General features: G+C 51.9%; 1 protein-coding gene and 1 long non-coding RNA gene across 7 annotated transcripts in view; one reads left to right on the top strand and one right to left on the bottom strand.

The window, feature by feature from the left end:
- The window catches only part of LOC142465569 (uncharacterized), a 117,848-nt gene extending 98,145 nt beyond the window's left edge, over positions 1-19,703 (bottom strand). For 5 of the 6 annotated variants that reach the window (XR_012787926.1, XM_075569578.1, XM_075569582.1 and 2 more), the window contains exons 1-2: positions 19,583-19,703; positions 6,660-6,813 (exon numbers count right to left, since the gene is read on the bottom strand). Coding sequence is in view for 4 of the 6 variants with exons in the window: in XM_075569578.1 (XP_075425693.1) it covers positions 6,660-6,711 (52 nt within the window). In the remaining 2 variants the exon portion in view is untranslated. The remainder of the gene's footprint in view (positions 1-6,659; positions 6,814-19,582) is intronic. The other variant, XM_075569580.1, reaches the window with a different exon arrangement.
- LOC142466246 (uncharacterized) lies at positions 12,278-13,399 on the top strand. Its single transcript, XR_012788106.1, has 3 exons — positions 12,278-12,352; positions 12,947-13,037; positions 13,137-13,399. It is a non-coding gene; the product is annotated as an uncharacterized LOC142466246 (long non-coding RNA).
- Positions 19,704-20,067: the final 364 nt, after the last annotated feature.

The following is a 20,067-nucleotide window of genomic DNA, read 5'->3' as shown; positions in this document are numbered from 1 at the left end:
TTGGTCATACACATGTTAAAAATGGCATGTTTTTGAGTGTAGTGTGTGGCATAGAATGACAGGATGTTTGCGTGTGTGTGTGTGTGTATGAGGGGGTTTTGTGTGGGTGAGTGTTGTGTACATTATACAGACAGTAAAATAGTTAGGAAAACATATTTTATTTCAACGAACATCTGATTTCCAGTGGTAGGTGTTGTCATACACTGTGTGAGGTAGCGGGATAGGGGGAGGAACATTGGTGGCATGGTGTGTGAGTGTAGGCCGCGGCCTCGCGGTCCGGTTGCGGTAGGGAGCTGTGTGAGGTGCAGGAGATGAGGCGTGCTGTGCGGTCCGCAGAAGCTACACTGTGTGAGGTAGCGGGATAGGGGGAGGGACATCGTTGCCATGGTGTGTGAGTGTAGGCCGCGGCCTCGCGGTCCGGTTGCGGTAGGGAGCTGTGTGAGGTGCAGGAGATGTGGCGTGCTGTGCGGTCCGCGGGAGCTACACTGTGTGAGGTAGCGGGATAGGGGGAGGGACATCGTTGCCATGGTGTGTGAGTGTAGGCCGCGGCCTCGCGGTCCGGTTGCGGTAGGGAGATGTGTGAGGTGCAGGAGATGTGAGGCGTGCTGTGCGGTCCGCGGGAGCTACACTGTGTGAGGTAGCGGGATAGGGGGAGGGACATTGGTGGCATGGTGTAGCGGGGTAGGGGGCCTCGCGGTCCGGTTGCGGTAGGGAGATGTGTGAGGTGCAGGAGATGTGGCGTGCTGTGCGGTTCGCGGGAGCTACACTGTGTGAGGTAGCGGGATAGGGGGAGGGACATCGTTGCCATGGTGTGTGAGTGGAGGCCGCGGCCTCGCGGTCCGGTTGCGGGAGGGAGATGTGTGAGGTGCAGGAGATGTGAGGCGTGCTGTGCGGTCCGCGGGAGCTACACTGTGTGAGGTAGCGGGATAGGGGGAGGGACATTGGTGGCATGGTGTAGCGGGGTAGGGGGCCTCGCGGTCCGGTTGCGGTAGGGAGATGTGTGAGGTGCAGGAGATGTGGCGTGCTGTGCGGTTCGCGGGAGCTACACTGTGTGAGGTAGCGGGATAGGGAGATGTGTGGCGTGGAGGGGAGGGGGGGTTTGAAGAGGCAGTCTGGAGTGTTTGGTGTTGTGTGAATGTGTGTGTGTGCTGTGTTTGTGCGTTGTGTGTAGATTCTGTACCTCAGTGGTTCCCAAACTTTTTCGGTTCAAGGCTCCCCAAGGCAATCAGAATTTTTTCAAGGCTCCCCAAGGCGATCAGGATTTTTACGCGGCGCCCAAAGTAAAAACAAAGGTGTATATACATACCTAACAGTTGCAGTGCGCAGTTGGTGTCTCTCTCACACACTCTCACTCTCTCTGACCTCACTCTCTCTCTCTGACCTCACTCTCTCTCTGACCTCACTCTCTCTCTCTCTGACCTCACTCTCTCTCTCACTCTCTCTCACTCTCTCTCTCTCTGACCTCACACTCTCTCTGACCTCACACTCTCTCTGACCTCCCTCTCTCTCTCTCTGACCTCACTCTCTCTCTGACCTCACTCTCTCTCTCTGACCTCACTCTCTCTCTCTGACCTCACTCTCTCTCTGACCTCACTCTCTCTCTCTCTCTGACCTCTCTCTCTCTCTCTCTGACCTCACTCTCTCTCTCTGACCTCACTCTCTCTCTCTCTGACCTCACTCTCTCTCTCTCTCTGACATCACTCTCTCTCTGACCTCACTCTCTCTCTCAGTCTCCCGGTGCTGCTCCTCCAGCGTGCGCGCCGGGCCTCCCTCTCTCAGCGTCGCTGAGCCGGGCTGAACAGATGCACAAAGCCCCTGCATCTGTAATCAGCGCTGCTATAGTTCCTCTGGCCTGGGACATAGTAAGCGCTTAGGTGCTGCTGCTCGCTCTTGCTTGCTGCCGCTCGCTCTACCAGGAGCTTTTCGCTGTCCTGGCAGAGGAGACAGCAAGCGCGCTTGGTAGGCGGGTATCACTGTGTGTGTTTGTCACTTGGTAGCTGTGTGTGTGTGTGTGTGTGTGTGTGTGTGTGTGTGTGTGTGTGTGTGTGTATTATATAATATTTAAAAATGAAAAAAAAAAAAGACATGTGAGAATAAATTATTTATTAACATTGTGCAACTTTGCTAAATATATTCACACGCACACACCACACACACATCACACCACACATATATATACACCACACATATACATTATATATATATATATATACACCACACATACATATATACACACCACACATATATATATATATATATATATATATACACACACACCACACATACACACACATATATACATATATACATACACACACACACCACACATATATACACACACACACACACACACCCTGCAGCCCGTTTTTCACACACACACACACACACACACACACACACACACACACACACACACACACACACACAACCTCTGCTTCCCCTCAGAGGTTTTTTTTTTTTTTTTTAAATGAGCTACAGCCCTTGTTTCCCGCTGCTGGCGGCCCTGATCGCGGCGCCCCTCTAGCCAAGCCGCGGCGCATCAGGGCGCCGCGGCGCACAGTTTGGGAAACACTGCTGTACCTGATTCGGCAGTCTGTGGTAGCAGACGTGAAGGTTTTGATAGCTGTGAAGCGTGGCCCCAGAGCAGGTTGAGGATTAGAGGATTAGGTGTTGCAAAAAGCAAAGCGTTCCCAAAACTCAGTGAGGGGTGGAACAGTGTGGAAGTATTAGGGCATTGGTGTTGGACGCAGGCCAATGAGAGGTGTGCGGGGGCGGGCATTGGACGCAGGCCAATGAGAGTCAGTGAGGGGTGGGACGCAGGCAAATGAGAGGTGTGCGGGGGCGGGCATTGGACGCAGGCCAATGAGAGTCAGTGAGGGGTGGGACGCAGGCCAATGAGAGGTGTGCGGGGGCGGGCATTGGACGCAGGCCAATGAGAGTCAGTGAGGGGTGGGACAGTGTGGCATTGGTGTTGGACGTAGGCCAATGAGAGGTGTGCGGGGGCGGGCATGGCCTGAGCAGGAGTGACAGGCCCAAGGTCCAATGCGATTGACCCTTGGGACGCAGACATACAGTGATTTCACAAATATATAGTAGATGTTAAAAAAAAAATTATGATCTAACACGCATTATCCTGGATGTCTGTGGGGTGATTGTACTTTCGACGAGTGTCAATACAGCCTGCGAGGAGACAGACGCTGCAGACTCAGGATCAAAAGAAACCGTTTGCGGCAGTGGCTCACACATGGCCGTGTGAGTCATAGTATATATTATATGGGCAGGGAGGGGCGGGGTGGGGCCCAAAGGGCAGGCAGGGGCGGGGGGGGCCAAAGGGCAGGGAGGGGCGGGGCCAAAGGGCAGGGAAAGGCGGGGGGGGCAAAGGGCAGGGAGGGGCGGGGGGGATAAAGGGCAGGGAGGGGCGGGGGGGGAGCAAAGGGCAGGGAGGGGCGTGGGGGGCCAAAGGGCAGGGAGGGGCGGGGGGGGGGCTAAAGGTCAGGGGGGCCAAAGGGCAGGGAGGGGCAGGGAGGGGCAGGGAGGGGCGGGGGGCCAAAGGGCAGGGAGGGGCAGGGGGGGGCCAAAGGGCAGGGAGGGGCGGGGGGGCAAAAGGGCAGGGAGGGGTGGGGGGTGCCAAAAGGCAGGGAGGGGCAGGGGGGTGGCAAAGGGCAGGGAGGGGCGGGGGGTGGCAAAGGGCAGGGACGGGCGAGGGGGTGGCAAAGGGCAGGGAGGGGTGGGGGGTGGCAAAGGGCAGGGAGGGGCAGGGGGGTGGCAAAGGGCAGGGAGGGGCGGGGGGTGCCAAAAGGCAGGGAGGGGCGGGGGGGTGCCAAAGGGCAGGGAGGGGTGGGGGGGTGCCAAAGGGCAGGGAGGGGCAGGGATGGCAAAGGGCAGGGAGGGGCGGGGGGGGCAAAGGGCAAGGAGGGGCAGGGGGGCCAAATGGCAGGGAGGGGTGGGGGGGCCAAAGGGCAGGGAGGGGCGGGGGGGGCAAACGGCAGGGAGGGGCGGGGGGCCTAAGGGCAGGGAGGGGCAGGGGGACTAAGGGCAGGGAGGGGCAAGAGGGCAGGGAGGGGCAAGAGGGCAGGGGGAAAAAGGGCAGGGGGGAAAAGGGCAGGGGGGAAAAGGGCAGGGGGAGGGAGGGAAGGGGGCAAAGGGCAGGGGAGGGAGGGGAGGGCAGGGGGCAAAGGGCAGGGGGAGGGAGGGCAGGGGGCAAAGGGCAGGGAGAGGGAGGGCAAGGGTCAAGGGGCAGGGGGAGGGAGGGCAGGGGGCAAAGGGCTGGGGGAGGGCAGGGGGCAAAGGGCTGGGGGAGGGAGGGCAGGGGGCAAAGGGCAGGGGGAGGGAGGGCAGGGGGCAAAGGGCAGGGGGAGGGAGGGCAGGGGGCAATGTGCAGGGGAAGGGAGCAAAGGGCAGGGTGAGGGAGGGCAGGGGGCAACGTGCAGGGGGAGGGAGGGCAGGGGGCAAAGGGCAGGGGAGGGAGGGCAGGGGGCAAAGGGCAGGGGGAGGGCATGGGGCAAAGTGCAGGGGGAGGGAGGGCAGGGGGCAAAGGGCAGGGGGAGGGAGGGCAGGGGGCAAAGGGCAGGGGGGCAAAGGGCTGGGGGGCAGAGGGAGGAGGGGCAGGTGGAGGGTGGCAGGGGGCAAAGGCCAGGGGGAGGGAGGGCAGGGGGCAAAGGCCAGGGGGAGGGAGGGCAGGGGGCAAAGGGCAGGGGGAGGGAGGGCAGGTGGCAAAGGGCAGGGGGAGGGAGAGCAGGGGGCAATGGGCAGGGGAGGGAGGGCAAAGGGCAGGGAGGGCAGGGGGCAAAGGGCAGGGGGAGTGAGGGCAGGGGGCAAAGGGCAGGGGGCAAAGGGCAGGGGGCAAAGGGCACGGGGAGGGAGGGAGGGCAGGGGGCAAAGGGCAGGGGGAGGGAGGGCAGGGGGGGCAAGTGGGCAGGAGGGGTAGGGGGGGGCAGGGAGGGTAGGGGGGGCAAGGGCAGGGGGAGCCAGGGATGCGTTAAAGAACCCATTCCCCTGCGTTTACTCACCTTGCACACGGCTGTGCGGGTCCCGGCCGCCCTCCTCCTCGGGCTCCTCCGCGGAGAGGCTGAGACGCTCCGGTGAGGAGGTGCTGGGCCTCTCGCGGGGAGAGGCGGAGACAGCCGGAGAGGCGGAGACAGCCGGAAGAGCGGCCTCGGGGACGGGGAGAGCCGCAGAGCGTTCTCTGTGTGTGCGAGGGGGGGGGGGGAGCGCCGGGTGAGGGGGGGGGAGCGCCGGGGGGGGGGGGGGGGGAGCGCCGGGTGAGGGGAGAGCCGCTCAGTGCTCTGTGTGTGGGTGGGTGGGGGGGGGGGTGAGAGTCGCCCGCTGTGTCCCGGGCGCTCGCTCCGCTCCCCCGCTGACTGTAGCGGCGCCGGGGGGGGGGGGGGGGAGGGGTGAGGAAAAAGCGCGGGAAACCGGGAGACCCGGGGAGAGGAGGAGGTGGGAGACCCGGGGAGAGGAGGTGTGTGTGTGTGTGTGTGTGTATGTGTGTGTGTGCGTATGTGTGTGTGTGCGTGCCTCAGGCCAATGAGAGGTGTGCGGGGGCTGGCGGCCAAGGGACCAATGAGATTGCCGCTAGGGACAGGGAACAGGGAAACATACATACAATGCTTTCAAAAATATATAGTAGATTCTCCATTGTTGCTTTTTCCAACACCGTCACTATGCCTGCACCATCACTGGGGTACTGCACTCGGTCCGTGGAGAGGATTTAAAGATACCTTTACTTGCAGTGACTCACACATGGCCGTGAGAGTCTGATTATATTTCACAATACACTTTGCAGTTTTCCCTATACTCACCACGCTCGCACCTCATCACGTATTTGATAGCTGGAGAGGATTATAAAGATACATTGTATCTCACAGACTTACACAGGGCCGTGTAAGTCTATGTTTTAGTTTGGTTTGCATTCCTTTCCCCACCCTCCGTGCATGCAGCTGCATGTCTGTATTTCATTTGATGGCAATTCACATTATACAGTATTGCTATTGGCATTTGTTCTGTGTATTTCTCTTTTGTATGGGTTGCGCTCCCCATATCTGCTATACCATGGACCCTAGAATGCCAGAGACCCTTATGATATACAAGGTATGTCATAGAGACAGTCTTATTTTCTAGTGCGTGATTGGGCTGACTACCCCAACGGAGTGGCCAGCTTTATCGAAATACAAGTGGCGCCCCTTCCCCATCCATTTCTGGGAACCGGGTGCCAGTCACTCTATCACATGACTGGGAGTGGTGGAGGTCTGGTGGCACTTAATGTATCCAATAAAAGGATTTATTTCTTTAAAGCTGCAGTTTAAGTAAATCCTACGTGTGTGTTTACTTTAAAATACTTGTAGCATTTAAAAATTAAATCTTAAGCCCGTCCTTTCCCTAGCAGTCCACCAATTGTATCTAGTAACTGCCCAGCCAATCATATTCCAGAACTACATTTCCCATAATACTGAATTAAATAACCCAGGGCAAAGCGATTGATTACAGGAGAACGGGTCGATCTGCAGCTTAGCTAATCACTTGTCAGTGTGCAGATTGTATTGATGCACGTATTGAATGGAAAATATATATATCATTTTTTTTAATATAGATGGTGCCGATTTGTCCCCCCCAGAAGTACACCCTGTTTGCCGTGATAAATCTGCTCCTTATTCTCTTACTTTTCTGAATGGGTGCCAGTTTTGGGAACAGCTGCCAATTCCTATCCCCCATGTGTTACTGGAGCGGGTTATGTATAGTACAGGTATCTTGTATACTGTATGTGTGGGGTTATACAGTCCAAGTCCCACAATATTCTCCTCGTCTTTCCTGGCACTGGAAAAGAGAGAGACAGAGAGCGAGAGATGAGGATACACTGCTCAATAAAATTGCAGTGGGACAGTCATATCGCAATAACACAACATATTGTAGGAATATCAAAAGACCAAGATTATGACTAAAAATAAGATAGACGCATGAAATTAGAAAATTTGTTGGAGCAACATAGAGACGAGTCTTGCGATCGCATTACCTGGAAGATCAATAGGGAGGTTTTCATCCAGCAGGGGATCGACAAACGATGATGATATACTGCAGCGGTGCACAAACTGGGGGGCGGGAGATTTGGGGGGGGGGGGCGCGGGCGGTTGCAGAGACCCCGCACTCTTCCCCAAGGCATTTAAATTAAATTCTGGGAGATCGTGAAAGCCCCTGCAACGCTATACTTACCGAGGTTCAGGCGCTCTGACACATCGCCATGGCAACGCGGCGTCAAATGCCGCTGCGGGGTCTTGTGACGTGACACCACACGCATCAAATCACGCAGCGAGTCACGTGACATGACCCCGCAGCGTCATTTGAACGGGTCTAAGGTAGGGAGGGGGGGGGGGGGACCGAGCATCGAGGCAGGGAAGACAGGGGGGCGCAGCAGAAAAAGTTTGCCCTCCACTGATATACTGTATTAACAGGATGAAGATGAAGGCCTGATTGAGCTCAAAAGTGCTCAGTTAAATTAGCACTCGATTATCTATAATGGTATATGTAAATATTAAAATTAATCTTTAATCAAGTAATGTTAAAATAAATGGTGCAACATAATGGATAAAATGAAAGTACATCCGAGGAGTGCCTTAATGTGAACACTTGCTAATGCAGATGTTAATGAGAATTTATAATCTTCTAGGCTGATAGCCTAACTGCTGCAGTAGTCTACACACAAGGTAAAGGCACTAGATACTCCAATAAGCCTCTTGGGTGAGCTCCATATAAAAGAGACTCTAGGAGTCTGAGCTGGAAAAAAACCAACATTAGGCTGAACACAGCTTGTATATCTTAGACCCCTACTGTCGGTCTCTGGTGTGGTTATATCATTTAGCTTATAGTCCTCCAAGTATGGACTGTAGTTTCTGTAGCAGGTATTATACATAGGATGTCATACTTCCCTCTGGCCAGGAGGGGGAGTATAAATCGTGTTAAACTCTATTGGTAAATGGCACAATGTAAAGTGAGATCGCGTGAGATCTATGCTAAGGCTAAGGCCCTGCTCCCTCAGTCAGCGCGCCCGCACTGCAGACAGGCGGCGCGCTGACAGGCACAGACCGCGATATGCGGTCTGTAGGGAGCGGGAGCGGGAGGGGTGCGGAAGGGGAGGGGGGGGCGTGGTTTGAGTGGAGGGACCCGCTTCTCCCCCCCCCCTCCCTCCACGGGCTCGGTCTCCTGGGCTGCAGGACAGGAGGGAGCTGCTGGAAGGTAAGCAGCTCCCTCCCCCTTTCCCCACAAATGCCCTCCTCACACACGCTGACACTGAGACACACACGCTGACACTGAGACACACACGCTGACACTGAGACACACACACACACACCCTACCTTGTGTAGGAAGCTGTCTGACAGCTCCCGCCCCCGATTGGCTCATCAGCGCACCACGTGACGCGTCACCGCTCAGGATCACAATTTTCTTGCATCCCCTGGCGGCTGACGCGTCACAGCGCGTAGTGAGCCCTGCAGCGAGGGGGGACTGGGACCGGCTCGGGAGGATTCCCCTGCTGGTGGGGAACGCTCACTCGGCCGCCCGCGCCGCCGAGCGCAGCGGGTCCCAGCCCTTAGATCATATGATGGAGAAATGAAGTACTTGCTAAGATCAAAGTATAGAGTTAGCTATATAAGTGTCCTGAGGCTATTGTCTGCTCCTGCCACGTGACTAGAGCCTGCCTGGCAGTTAGTACATACAGAGCCTTTTATCTCCAGTTTCATTTTATCCATTATGTTGCACCATATATTTTAACATTACTTGATTAAAGATTAATTTTAATATTTACATATACCATTATAGATAATCGAGTGCTAATTTAACTGAGTTCTTTTTCTCTTGGTTTATTTTTGTTCACACAATTCTCAGTCAGCACCTTATCTTGACACTATTACTCTCTACTGTCGTTATAGCTGAGCAGTGGTTCAATCTTTTTCCCTACCCTCCCCCCACTTTACCGTGGTATCTAATTGAGCTCAAAAGTTGACATCTGTTATACTACAGAGGTGCAGAAAATGAAAGAATCGGTAGAGTAAGCTTAATTGTCAACAAGAAATGGAGAAACATAGTAAGGAAGCTGAAATGATCATTTAGTTGACAAAGAGATACAAGTTTGAAATCATTCAAGTGTATGCCCTAATATCAAGTCACACGGAGAATGAAGTGGAAGACTTCTACCATGAAACCAGCCAACTCAACCACAGAGGAAATTGTCACTACAAGATCATTATGGGAGATTCAAATGCAAAATGCAATATCGTGCAACCTGTTTTTTTCCCCCCTGTTATCGTGCTCTATCTTCTACAGCGCGATAGCTGATAGAAAAAAAATGCAGCCTGTAAGAGCTGCATCTCTATGCATGGCTCTTACAGGTGATCGTATAGTAAAAAGATTTTTTTAATCAAAGTGTACATGTGCAGGGGGTCTCCTGAGCTGAACCGCATTGGTTTTAGCCTCGGGGACACCCTACTTCCTGAGATACAGGCCCCGTTATGGGGTGCCGGTATCCCCTGTGCTTTTAAATCTCTCACGTGATCGTGGGATTTAAATCCTGCAGGGGGGATACCGGTACCCCATAATGGGGCCTGTATCTCGGGAAGTAGGGAGTCCCCGAGGCTAAAACCAATGCGGGTCAGCTCAGGAGAAACCCCGCAACATGTACACTAGTATCAAAACACCCATAACAATTAAAAATAAGTCATTACCGTAGTGCTATCCGCTATGGTAATGTAGCTGCTTTAATGTAATTTTTATTAATAGTGTGCGGGAGCAGGGGGTCTCCTGAGATGAACCGGATTGATTTCAGCCTCGGGGATCCCCTGCTTAACGAGTTACAGGCCCAGATTTGGGGTGCTGGTATCTCCTTCATTATTTAAATCCTCCGGTCACGTAACGCGGATGATTTACAAATGGCCGCGATACTGACACCTGATGCACAATACCGGGGCCTGTAACTCGGGAAGCAAGGGGTGCCTGAGGCAGAAATCAAAGCGCTTCAGCTCAGGAGACCCCCTGCTCCCGCACACTATTAATAAAAATTACATTAAAGCAGCTTCATTACCGTAGCGGCTATCCGTTAAAGCAATGAAGGGGTTAAGGCACAATAGCAGGTTTATTGGGGGCAATTGCCCCCCAATAAAAAATTGCAATATGTTCTACCCACCAATACAAAACCATTGTAATCCTGTTGGGGAGGAGGTCTTCACTCCTCAGCTTCTTGGTGTCAAATGACATAGGTTAACACAGATACCCAGCAAGCTCAAACTCCCACACCCACCACAAAGTGAATATATATTTATGTCAACCAGAGAGCTACTGAGCGTGGCAATTGTATATAACAAGAGACAGGGGGTGCCCAATGCTGCATCCAATTGACAAAACATATAAAGTAAAATACTTCAATAATAATAATTGGTTATTTAGTTAACCCTTTGGCCAAAGGCATCATAAGCCTGCATACCAACGTCAAGGTATAACCAAAATAATGCAGGTCCTACACTACACTGTGAACACTTCCTTTTACCTCTGTGTGACGCCTTTGGCCAAAGGGTTAACTAAATAACCAATTATTATTATTGAAGTATTTTACTTTATATGTTTTGTCAATTGGATGCAGCATTAGGCACCCCCTGTCTCTTGTTATATACAATTGCCACGCTCAGTAGCTCTCTGGTTGACATAAATATATATTCACTTTGTGGTGGGTGTGGGAGTTATTATTATTGAAGTATTTTACTTTATATGTTTTGTCAATTGGATGCAGCATTGGGCACCCCCTGTCTCTTGGTGTCAAATGAGGCTGCACAGGCTATTATACTGCCTGTGACGTCACACAAGAGTGGCAAATGGTTCCCACGCCATCTGATTCGCTTGGATAACCATGTACCTTTTTTTTTTTGATGTGACGGTGGAGGGTGCCCAGGCCAGTAAATAAAGGCTTTATGCCCGGCTGGGTACCCCAAAGCATATTGGGGATTGTGGGTGTCAGCTCTTCAACCCAATTGTGGTATGTAACTGCATGTGTAATAAAGATATATTTGTGTTTTTACTGTTCCAGGAGTGCTAACCAGCGGAGATGTGCAAGGTGTGAGAGTCAGGGGTGATTTTATGGTAAGCTGTTGTCAGGGTGTGTTTGGGTAGAAGAGGGTCAATGTTACAGGTTACCCCAAAACATGCACTCAGGAATCTCCCCAGATTCCTGAGGACATGAGGAACACAGACCACCAGATAAAATCCTACCTAGAAAGCAGTTTGCAGCTCACCGCCAAATCTCCCTGCTTCAGCACAGACCAGGCAGGAAGACCGGGCAGGGAACTGGGTTAAAGTACAGGTCCCGAGTAAATGCCCAAACCCCAGGACCCAGTGAGGGGTTCCGTACATCTCTCACCAGGTATAAAGGTGAAGAGAGTTATAGGGGTTTACGTTAAAGTGTAGAGTGTCAGCTCTGCAGCCCAGTAATGGCAGAGTTAGTGTAAAGGTATTACAAATGCCGGTGTGTGTCCCGCTAGGTATAAGGGGACGATATCCTAAGGTAAAATGTATGAGCTATTGCGTCCAGGTTTCCCTATAACCGCGCAAAGTAAAAAAAGCTTTTAAAACGCAGCAGCTTGCAGCATAGCGTATAGCTAACATTGGCTAGGAACGTCCTAGAGCTCTGAGTTTTGACGTGAGCGCTGCTGGAGTAAAATCACTAAAAAGGTTATCACGCAATTTTTATAAAGTCATAAAATTGATGAAAAAACGCCCCCAAGGTTTATATGTTTATGAAAGTAATGTTCAGAGGAAGACATTCAGTGTGGATGAAGGTCCATTTGCATAGGAAACAGAGGGGGCTACTCCGCCCTAAGCTTCAAAGGCCATCCAGGATATGGAGGTGTTAAATCCTTTGTTAGCAAGGAGGGCTGAAGGAAGAGACTTCAATAAGCCATCTGGCACGTTGTCCCCCCTTTTCCAGACTGAGCAGCGCCAGGTAGAGGGGACAGGACTCATATACTAAGCGGCCAAGGTGCAAAGCTGGCACATGCCCAGAGCAGACTGAGAAACCCCTCTGCCAGGTTGCAAAGTAATGGCAACTCCGTGATAGGGGGAAGGAATTATTCCCACGGAGTAGATTGGCTGCATGGGTTAAGTATAGGCCTGTTTAGTGCATAAAAAAATCTGCAGCCCATGGGGAGGCAGTTCCATCTATGTTCCATCATGTAACAGATTCACCTAAGATTCTCAGAGGCTAAATGTCCAATTACAAATCTCCAGCAGGAAGAGGATACTTGAAGGAAAAGCTGCCTGGATTATTTTGCTGTTTGTTTTGCAACTAGGAGAGATGAGTTTTGTACCTGAGTCCCCAGAGTAAGTGTATTTTCCGTTATAATTGTAAATCAAGCTGTGTATGTTCATTCTGTAAATAAATCACAATTTATTTTATCTCTTGCTTTGCTCAATCAAAGGATCCGGGTATTTTGGTGTTAAAAGCATTGGTCTCCCGTGACAGTGACGTCATGTACAGGAAGGGAAGCCAGCCAATCAGAAAGACTGTGCTTCCTTTCCCTTTAACATGACGCCAATCTGATTGGCAAAAGTAACGTGATGGCAGTCGTGTTGGTTTTTGTGACTTCATCTTGAAGAGAATGGAAGCACAGCCATTCTGATCCATTTGTCCGTTTTTGTTTGTTATTTCATGTTTTTTTATTGTAATTCATTAAATCTTTTTTATTTTACCAATCCTCTTTGTTCTTATTGGATACCTACCTGTGATTGGAGCGACGTACTAAGGCAGTACTGGTTCAACTTTTGCCTCCCGCTGATCCAGCGTTGCGCCCATCGAGGGGGAGACGGTGTCATCCATTTGGCAGCACTGCCCCACACCGCATACTGCATCGAACACAGGGTCAAATCCTATAGCCCAGATTACGCTGTGAGAATAACATATTTGCTCTCTCACAGTACCTGGCGATTTGATCTTCAAATCACTGATTGGTCTCTTTGGTTTTCTTCCTCCTCGATAACTTGGGCTTGTGATTCAGCAACAGAACCTGTAAGTACTTATGCCACTTGTTTACCCGATAATATAAATTATTACTGTGATTCCCCTGGAGCTTATACTCTGCCTTTTCTCTTTTCTCTGGGTTACCAGTCAGTGGATGGAACAATGTTGGTTCGTATGCTGCATACAATGGCAAAATCCCTCAGAGTTCATGACTCGATACAGGACAGCAGTTTCAGATAAACACTACGTATATGTGGGGACATCTCCAGGTTGAACAGTCTGGAGCAAGTTGCTTCTAATTTCTCCACGTGGTGAAAATGCAGCTTCCATCTAATGTATCTCGCGTGCCCAAACGCGTTTCATCACACGCTTGTGACTCAAGGGAAATGTCCAAATGTCCTAGCAAGTGTGTGTGTGTGTGTGTGTGTACACGTTTGGGAACCACCATGATAATTACAGAAATTCCATAGTTTTTCCATGATAACCTTCTTGAATCAAAACCAGTCTTTTCTTAAATATCCAATAGGGTTTATATTAACCAAATACTTGTTGTCCTGGAACAGGATTGTTTATTTCTGTTGCACCCTTTGCAGCTCTCTGACTGCCAGCTCTCCTTATGTCAGTTGCATGCTTTCCCTGCTCTGAAACCAAACAGTGCCTGTGTAACTGCTACCTGGCAACCTACCAATCCTCTGCTGACAGTAGTTTGGTCCTGAGACTGTTCCTGTCTCCAAAGAGTCCCACACTTCCTTTTCTACATCAGCAGCCTGAGTGAGTACACCTTCTTCTATCTACTCCCTTGCAAGGCAATCCGTTTTGACCTTCCCTCCATACCAAAGCACCTTCACCTAGAGAAGCACTCTCTCACCACACAATACCATCTACATGTACCTTTGATTTTTGTGACTTCCCCAATAAAGTTAAGAAAATATAAAAGCAATTGGTGTGCTTTCAAAAGGGGACGAGTTCAGCTATCTGGCCTCATTCATATCCTGCATGTGACCCTGTGGTTCCAGAAAAGTCAAAACGGAGACCGTATGCTTTGGGGTCAACACAGAAAGCTCCAGCTTACACAGCCATAATGCCGAGAAACAAGCTGCAGTAACACAGCTTTCTGGAAGATCAGGTACTGCACAACAGCTTTATACAGCTACACAGAGCAGCAGCCTCTATACAGCTAAACAAGCAAACTGCTTTACATAGCTACACAGAGCAGCAGCCTCTATACAGCTAAACAAGCAAACTGCTTTACATAGCTACACAGAGCAGCAGCCTCTATACAGCAAAACAAGCAGCAGTGTTACACAGCTACAGTCCAAAGAGCAGCAGCACTGCCACACAGATGTAAGGGTCTGGGAGTCATGCCGCCCTCGGCGTGCTCCTCACTTACCGGCAGCTCCGACGGGTCCTCCCGCGGCACGCAGGCAGCCTCTCTCCGGAACGCCGATCACTACTCCACGTGGGCGCGCGCACGCCAAAACTCCCCTTCTACTCTCGGTCCAGCGGCTACGCTCGGTCACGCGGCCGCAAGCACAGCTACACAGAGGCGCGGCCACACGGAGCCGCACCAACCCCTTAAAGGCACAGCACCTCAAACCATTGCTGCAATCCAATGCAGTCTGACTACTGGGCTTTATGGCTCCTCCCCTGGGACTCATGCTGGACCTATCCCTGCCGTAGCCTGGCCCTTCCACACACCCCTACCTTGCTGCGCTGCCATTGGACCCGCTCTCCTATATATACCTAACAGTGTCACTGACTCGTTGGCTGAGCATAGAACCAGTTGTTCTCATCACTCTCTGCCTCCCTAGTCCTGTCTTGTCCTGTCTTGTTTTGCAGTCCTCCTCGTGTACCGAACCGGCTTCCGCTACGTCTACCCGCACCTCTGGCATCCCGAACTCGGCATACGGCAACACGACTCTCCGCACCTCTGGAATCCCGATCCTGGCAAACAGTAAACGATTACGTCCTTATCTCTAACCCCGGACTTTGCATACAGCACCCTCTACCATCCGTACCTCTCCTGCCCCGATCCGGACTCCCAGACCACTCTACTCTCAAGACGTGCCCTCGTGGCTGTGGGTGGCGTTATATCCTATCCCACCTCAGCACCGCGGTCCCGTCTCGTTTGTGGTGAGCACGCCCTGACATCAGATCAGTGCATTATATCCAAATGCTATCACTCTCCTATCCTGCCTGAGTCAACCCTCTGCACGACCACACAGCGAGGTGCAACCATATCACCTACCCCTGTCACGTCCCCACAGCTAGGGCTACCAAGGGCCACGCCACCGGACACCCGCCAGGACACGGGTCAGAGCCACAGACACCTGTAAGTACAGCTATCGCTACGCTGACTGCTGCAGGACATGGACCGGCACCATCTGAGACAGTTGTCCATCGCTGCCACAGGTAACAGACCGCACGCCACACGCTCTGACTCAAGGCCTACATACACCTGCAGCATGGCAGAACTCAGACACTCACCAGACACAACGCAGGAGAGAGACAACTCAGACACTGAGACCGCTGCACAACTGCAACAGGCGCAGGTGTAACGCCTGTATGCCCGCAGACCTGGCCAGTCCCGAGTACTGAGGTGGGTAAGGTTATAACACGCACCCACAGCAGTGAGGGCGTGCCCGGAGTGTTGTAATGCGTTGCCGGGCCTGTTGAGAAAGGGTTAACGTATACTTGCAAAGTCCGGGGTGCCAGATGTCGGGTAGTAATGTCCGTGTGCCAGAGTTCAAGGATAGTAGAGAGCAGCGTGGTGATGTCCGTAAGCCAGTGTTCAAGGATTGGAGAAGGCAGCGTAGTGGAGTCCATAAGCAAAGGTTCAAGGGCAGGAGAAAGCAGAGTAGTCCAATTCAGAGCAGAGTTCAAGCCAGGGAGATCCAAAGAGAAGCAGGGACAGGAACCAGCGCTGAAACAAACAAGGGAGCAAAGCATAGAGACTGCACACACAGGGGTCACAGGAAAAGCTACGCAGAGCAATGAGCTAGAGGGCAGACAGAGGTTATAAAGGAGGGAGAACCAATGGGGAAGAGAGGAGGAGCAGAGGGTTGAGTGAGAGGTTGCAGGGATAGGTCAGAAAGAGCAGGGGAGGAGACAGGGGAATAACACAGAGATATGGCTTGTAAGCCATGGGGGGCAGAGCTAGAGCTCTGGGAAGGCAGATAACTGGAGCATGTGCACGCGCCCTCTGTAAGGGTCTGATGCCCATTCACCGTGTGCGCCAGGGAACGCGAGGGATGCTGCACCGCGGGGGCGCTCGCCAAGGAAGGCGAGAGGGCTGGAGAGACGGAGGAAGAAGGTAATGTGGTGGCTGGGGGAATGGAGAGACGTCGAGAGCCGCGGAGGGGAGCGGGTGCTTGAGGATGCGTGCGCACCTTGCGGGGAACGCGCGTGACACCTGAACGCGCGTCTGGGTGCGCCACAGAGGAACGGGTGTGGGGAGAAGAAGGGAAAGATTGATGCGGTAGAGAGGAAAGAGGGCTAGAGGCAGTGGAAACAGAGGTGACGGGGACACATTGGGAAGCGCGAGTCCCCTGATCCGTCACAGCAGGGAGGCACAAGGCCTAAGCGGACAATCACACTGACACAAAAGGCCCGCAAAAAAGATGAAACTGCCATTGATGCGCACCATGACAAGTTAGAGAAGGCCTGGTTAAAAACTGCACTTGAAATAAACAATGTTGCTAGCACTGGCAATTATGAAAAGCAGCTCGAGCAGGAAACAACTCAATTAAGGTCTGATAGCTCGTGCTACCAAGAGCTGTCAGAGACATACTTCCCTTTCTTGACCAGGGCCAACACCCGTGAAAGCTTGCAAGAAAGAGACTTGCAGAGTAACATTGACCTGACACGTGACAGCCGCGTGCGGACCGCTATCACAGAAGCCGAGAGTAGGAGAAAGGACCTTGTACTGGAGGCCGCATCAAAGCACTCCAGCGCCTCCAGACAGTCATCAAGGTCAGCTAAATCAGCGCAATCTAATATGTCTAGCACAAGCGCAAACGCTATCAAGGTGCGAGCCACCACAGAGGCCGCATGTGCTAGAGCCGAATATGGTCAGAAAGAGGCAGCCATAAGGGCAGAGAGAGTGCGCATAGAAGAGGAGGAGCAGACAGCTGCCGCCACAGCAGCCACTGTCACTGCCGTCGCAACCCCTGCACGTAGGAAGGCCGAGTTGGATGCGGACTTAGAAGCCCTAAGCAAGGAAGAGGACGATGCCGCCATAGCCCAAGCCGAAGTCTTAGAAGCAGCCGCGCAGCAGGATGGCGGGGAGCAAACGTACAACCGGATAGCTTCAGAGAATCCAACCCAACGCACTGAAGACTACATGAGGAGCCTCCTCAGCGTTAACACCAGCGCACCATCTCAACACGACGAGGGTGACATCACAGATGCTGAAGACTTGCTAGGTCCACATGGAGAAGTTGCTGTTCCTTTATGGGTACACGCAACCTGGGATAGCCACAGCCGTAACAGTGATCCACACGCCGGCACACATACGGATGTACTACAATAGGCTCGCAATCCAGGTATGCCCACGCGGAGAGACACAGGTCCTTGGGCCTCCACCCCTTCCTGAGAGGTACAGGGGGCTACATGACATAATATTAATTACATTCACATGTACTGTAGGGTTGCCAGGTGGCTAGTCCAAAAATACTGGACACAATACTGGACCCTCATGCCCCCCGAATACATATTAAAAAATACCCCCACCTCCCCAATACATTTTAAAAATATCCCCACCTCCCCAATACATATAAAATATACCCCCACCTCCCCAATTATCATCTCAGCTCATCCTGGACCCCCATCACCATCACCACAGCTCATCCTGGCCTCCCATCATCTCCTCAGCTCATCCAGGCCCCCCATCATCTCCTCAGCTCATCCAGGCTCCCCATCATCTCCTCAGCTCATCGTGGCCCCCCATCGTCTCCTCAGCTCATCCTGGCCCCCCATCATCTCCTCAGCTCATCCTGGCCCCCCATCATCATCTCCTCAGCTCATCCTGGCCCCCCATCATCTTCACCTCAGCTCATCCCGGCCCCCCATCATCTTCACCTCAGCTCATCCTGGCCCCCCATCATCTCCTCAGCTCATCCTGGCCCCCCCATCATCTCCTCAGCTCATCCTGGCCCCCCATCATCTTCACCTCAGCTCATCCCGGCCCCCCATCATCTCCTCAGCTCATCCTGGCCCACGAGTGCTACTGACTGTGCACGGCCACAGTCCGTGGCCCTCCTCCAGTCTCAGTAAGAGGCCAGCACTTCCAGCCGCGCCTGCCGTCGCGCCGCCCTCGCGCTGCCAGCCCTCCGCCGCAAAAATTGAAATTGAAAACCGGACACCTGGCAACCCTATTCACATACAAAAAATGTCCCCGGCGCAAAGTGTGGTGATGATAATTACAGTACCATATCGAAAGACAGTCCTGTTTGAAAAGTCAGTCCTGGTAGTAGAATGATTCATCAACAATGTGAGGTAGATTTTCCTCTAGGCGTGTTCCCTTATGTTGTCTGCAATAACAGATAAAGAAAACACACCATTGCGCAGTATACAGACTCAATTGCCCCAACCTGAAGAGGAAAATCCCTACTTACAGGATATTTTCTTGTTCATTCGGGGGAGAGAATCTGTTCTTTGGCTCTCTTCCTCCACCTTGATCTCCACGGGCCCCTCGTGGTTCCTAAGGCGGCTCTCTTCAACTCGGTCTGCGTCGTCCCAGTAGCAACATACACCGCAACAACCGTGGTTGGAGAAAATTGAAAGACAGCCTAGTGTACTCCGCAAATTTTATTTAACAATGTTAAAAAGCAGCGATGTTACACTCACATTTTGCGAGGGCAAACATGCCGCTCAAGAATGCCGTCCGCAGCCTGTGTCCACTCAATGGTGTGTTGTTCACGACGTCGCGCGCCAACCGATGACGTCAGCGGCGCAGCGCCCGAAGTTCTCCCCACACCACGAGATGCAACGCAGGTGACAGCTTACAACGTGCACTGTACTAGGCTCCTCCTCTCTACGCGTTTCGTGACGCTACATCACTTCCTCAGGAGACCTGATCTGACTTTCAAACAGGACTTTTCAAACAGGACTGTCTTTCGATATGGTACTGTAATTATCATCACCACACTTTGCGCCGGGGACATTTTTTGTATTTGTATCTGTATGGTATTGGATTTGAACAATCCATTGTTTATTGCCCCCTTGGCTGCATATGTAATCACATTGTAATCACTCAATTGTTGTTATCACACCAATTAGTCTATCACTTGGATCAAGCGCTGGTAGAGAGGTTTTTTTTTAGTTAGTTTTGTATTAACCCTATTCACATGTTCTCTGTTTCCTATGATATAATTAGCTACAACAATCTCTCTTTTTTATTCATATGCATTATAGGGGAGGGGCTGCTCCCTTCATTTGTCCTGGACCCCAGATTTCTGTTGCCTGCATTTACACATTCTGCATTTAAACACACACGTTTATATTTTTCTCCCTTGAAACATACTGTACATACATACTTGATACATATATACAGAGCTGTACGGTTGCTCACCTCAGTTAAAGTATATTCTTACCTTGTAACCGGGAAATACGAATAACACCGATTGCTGCTGATTTAGAAGTTCCCTCTCCTTCTGTTTCACAATATCAGGGACGTACAGTCCTGCCCACGTCCGGACTCTCAGATTATTGTTCTCTTTTTTCTGGGACCTGAGATCTAATTGAAAGTGAAACTGTGCATGTGTTTGATATGCAGGACACGCCCTGTACTTTGGCTTAAAAATGGAGTTACACAGTTCTACTATTTAAAAAAAAAAAAAAACATACGCAGGGGTGGGCAGCTCCAGTCCTCAAGGGACACCAACAGGTCAGGTTTTCAGAATATCCTTGCTTCAGCAAAGGTGGTGCAATCATTCCCTGCTTCAGCACAGGTAGCTTAATCCGTCCCTGCTTCAGCACAGGTGGCTCTCAGAGGCTCAGTCTTTGACTGAGCCACCTGTTCCGAAGCAGGGATATACTGAAAACCTTACCTGTTTGTGGCCCTTGAGAACTGGATTTT

Source organism: Ascaphus truei, chromosome 14 (assembly GCF_040206685.1).
Source record: "Ascaphus truei isolate aAscTru1 chromosome 14, aAscTru1.hap1, whole genome shotgun sequence".
Lineage (NCBI taxonomy): Eukaryota > Metazoa > Chordata > Amphibia > Anura > Ascaphidae > Ascaphus > Ascaphus truei.
The sequence above is the reverse complement of the archived record's forward strand: the minus strand, read 5'-3'. Positions and strand labels throughout refer to the sequence as shown.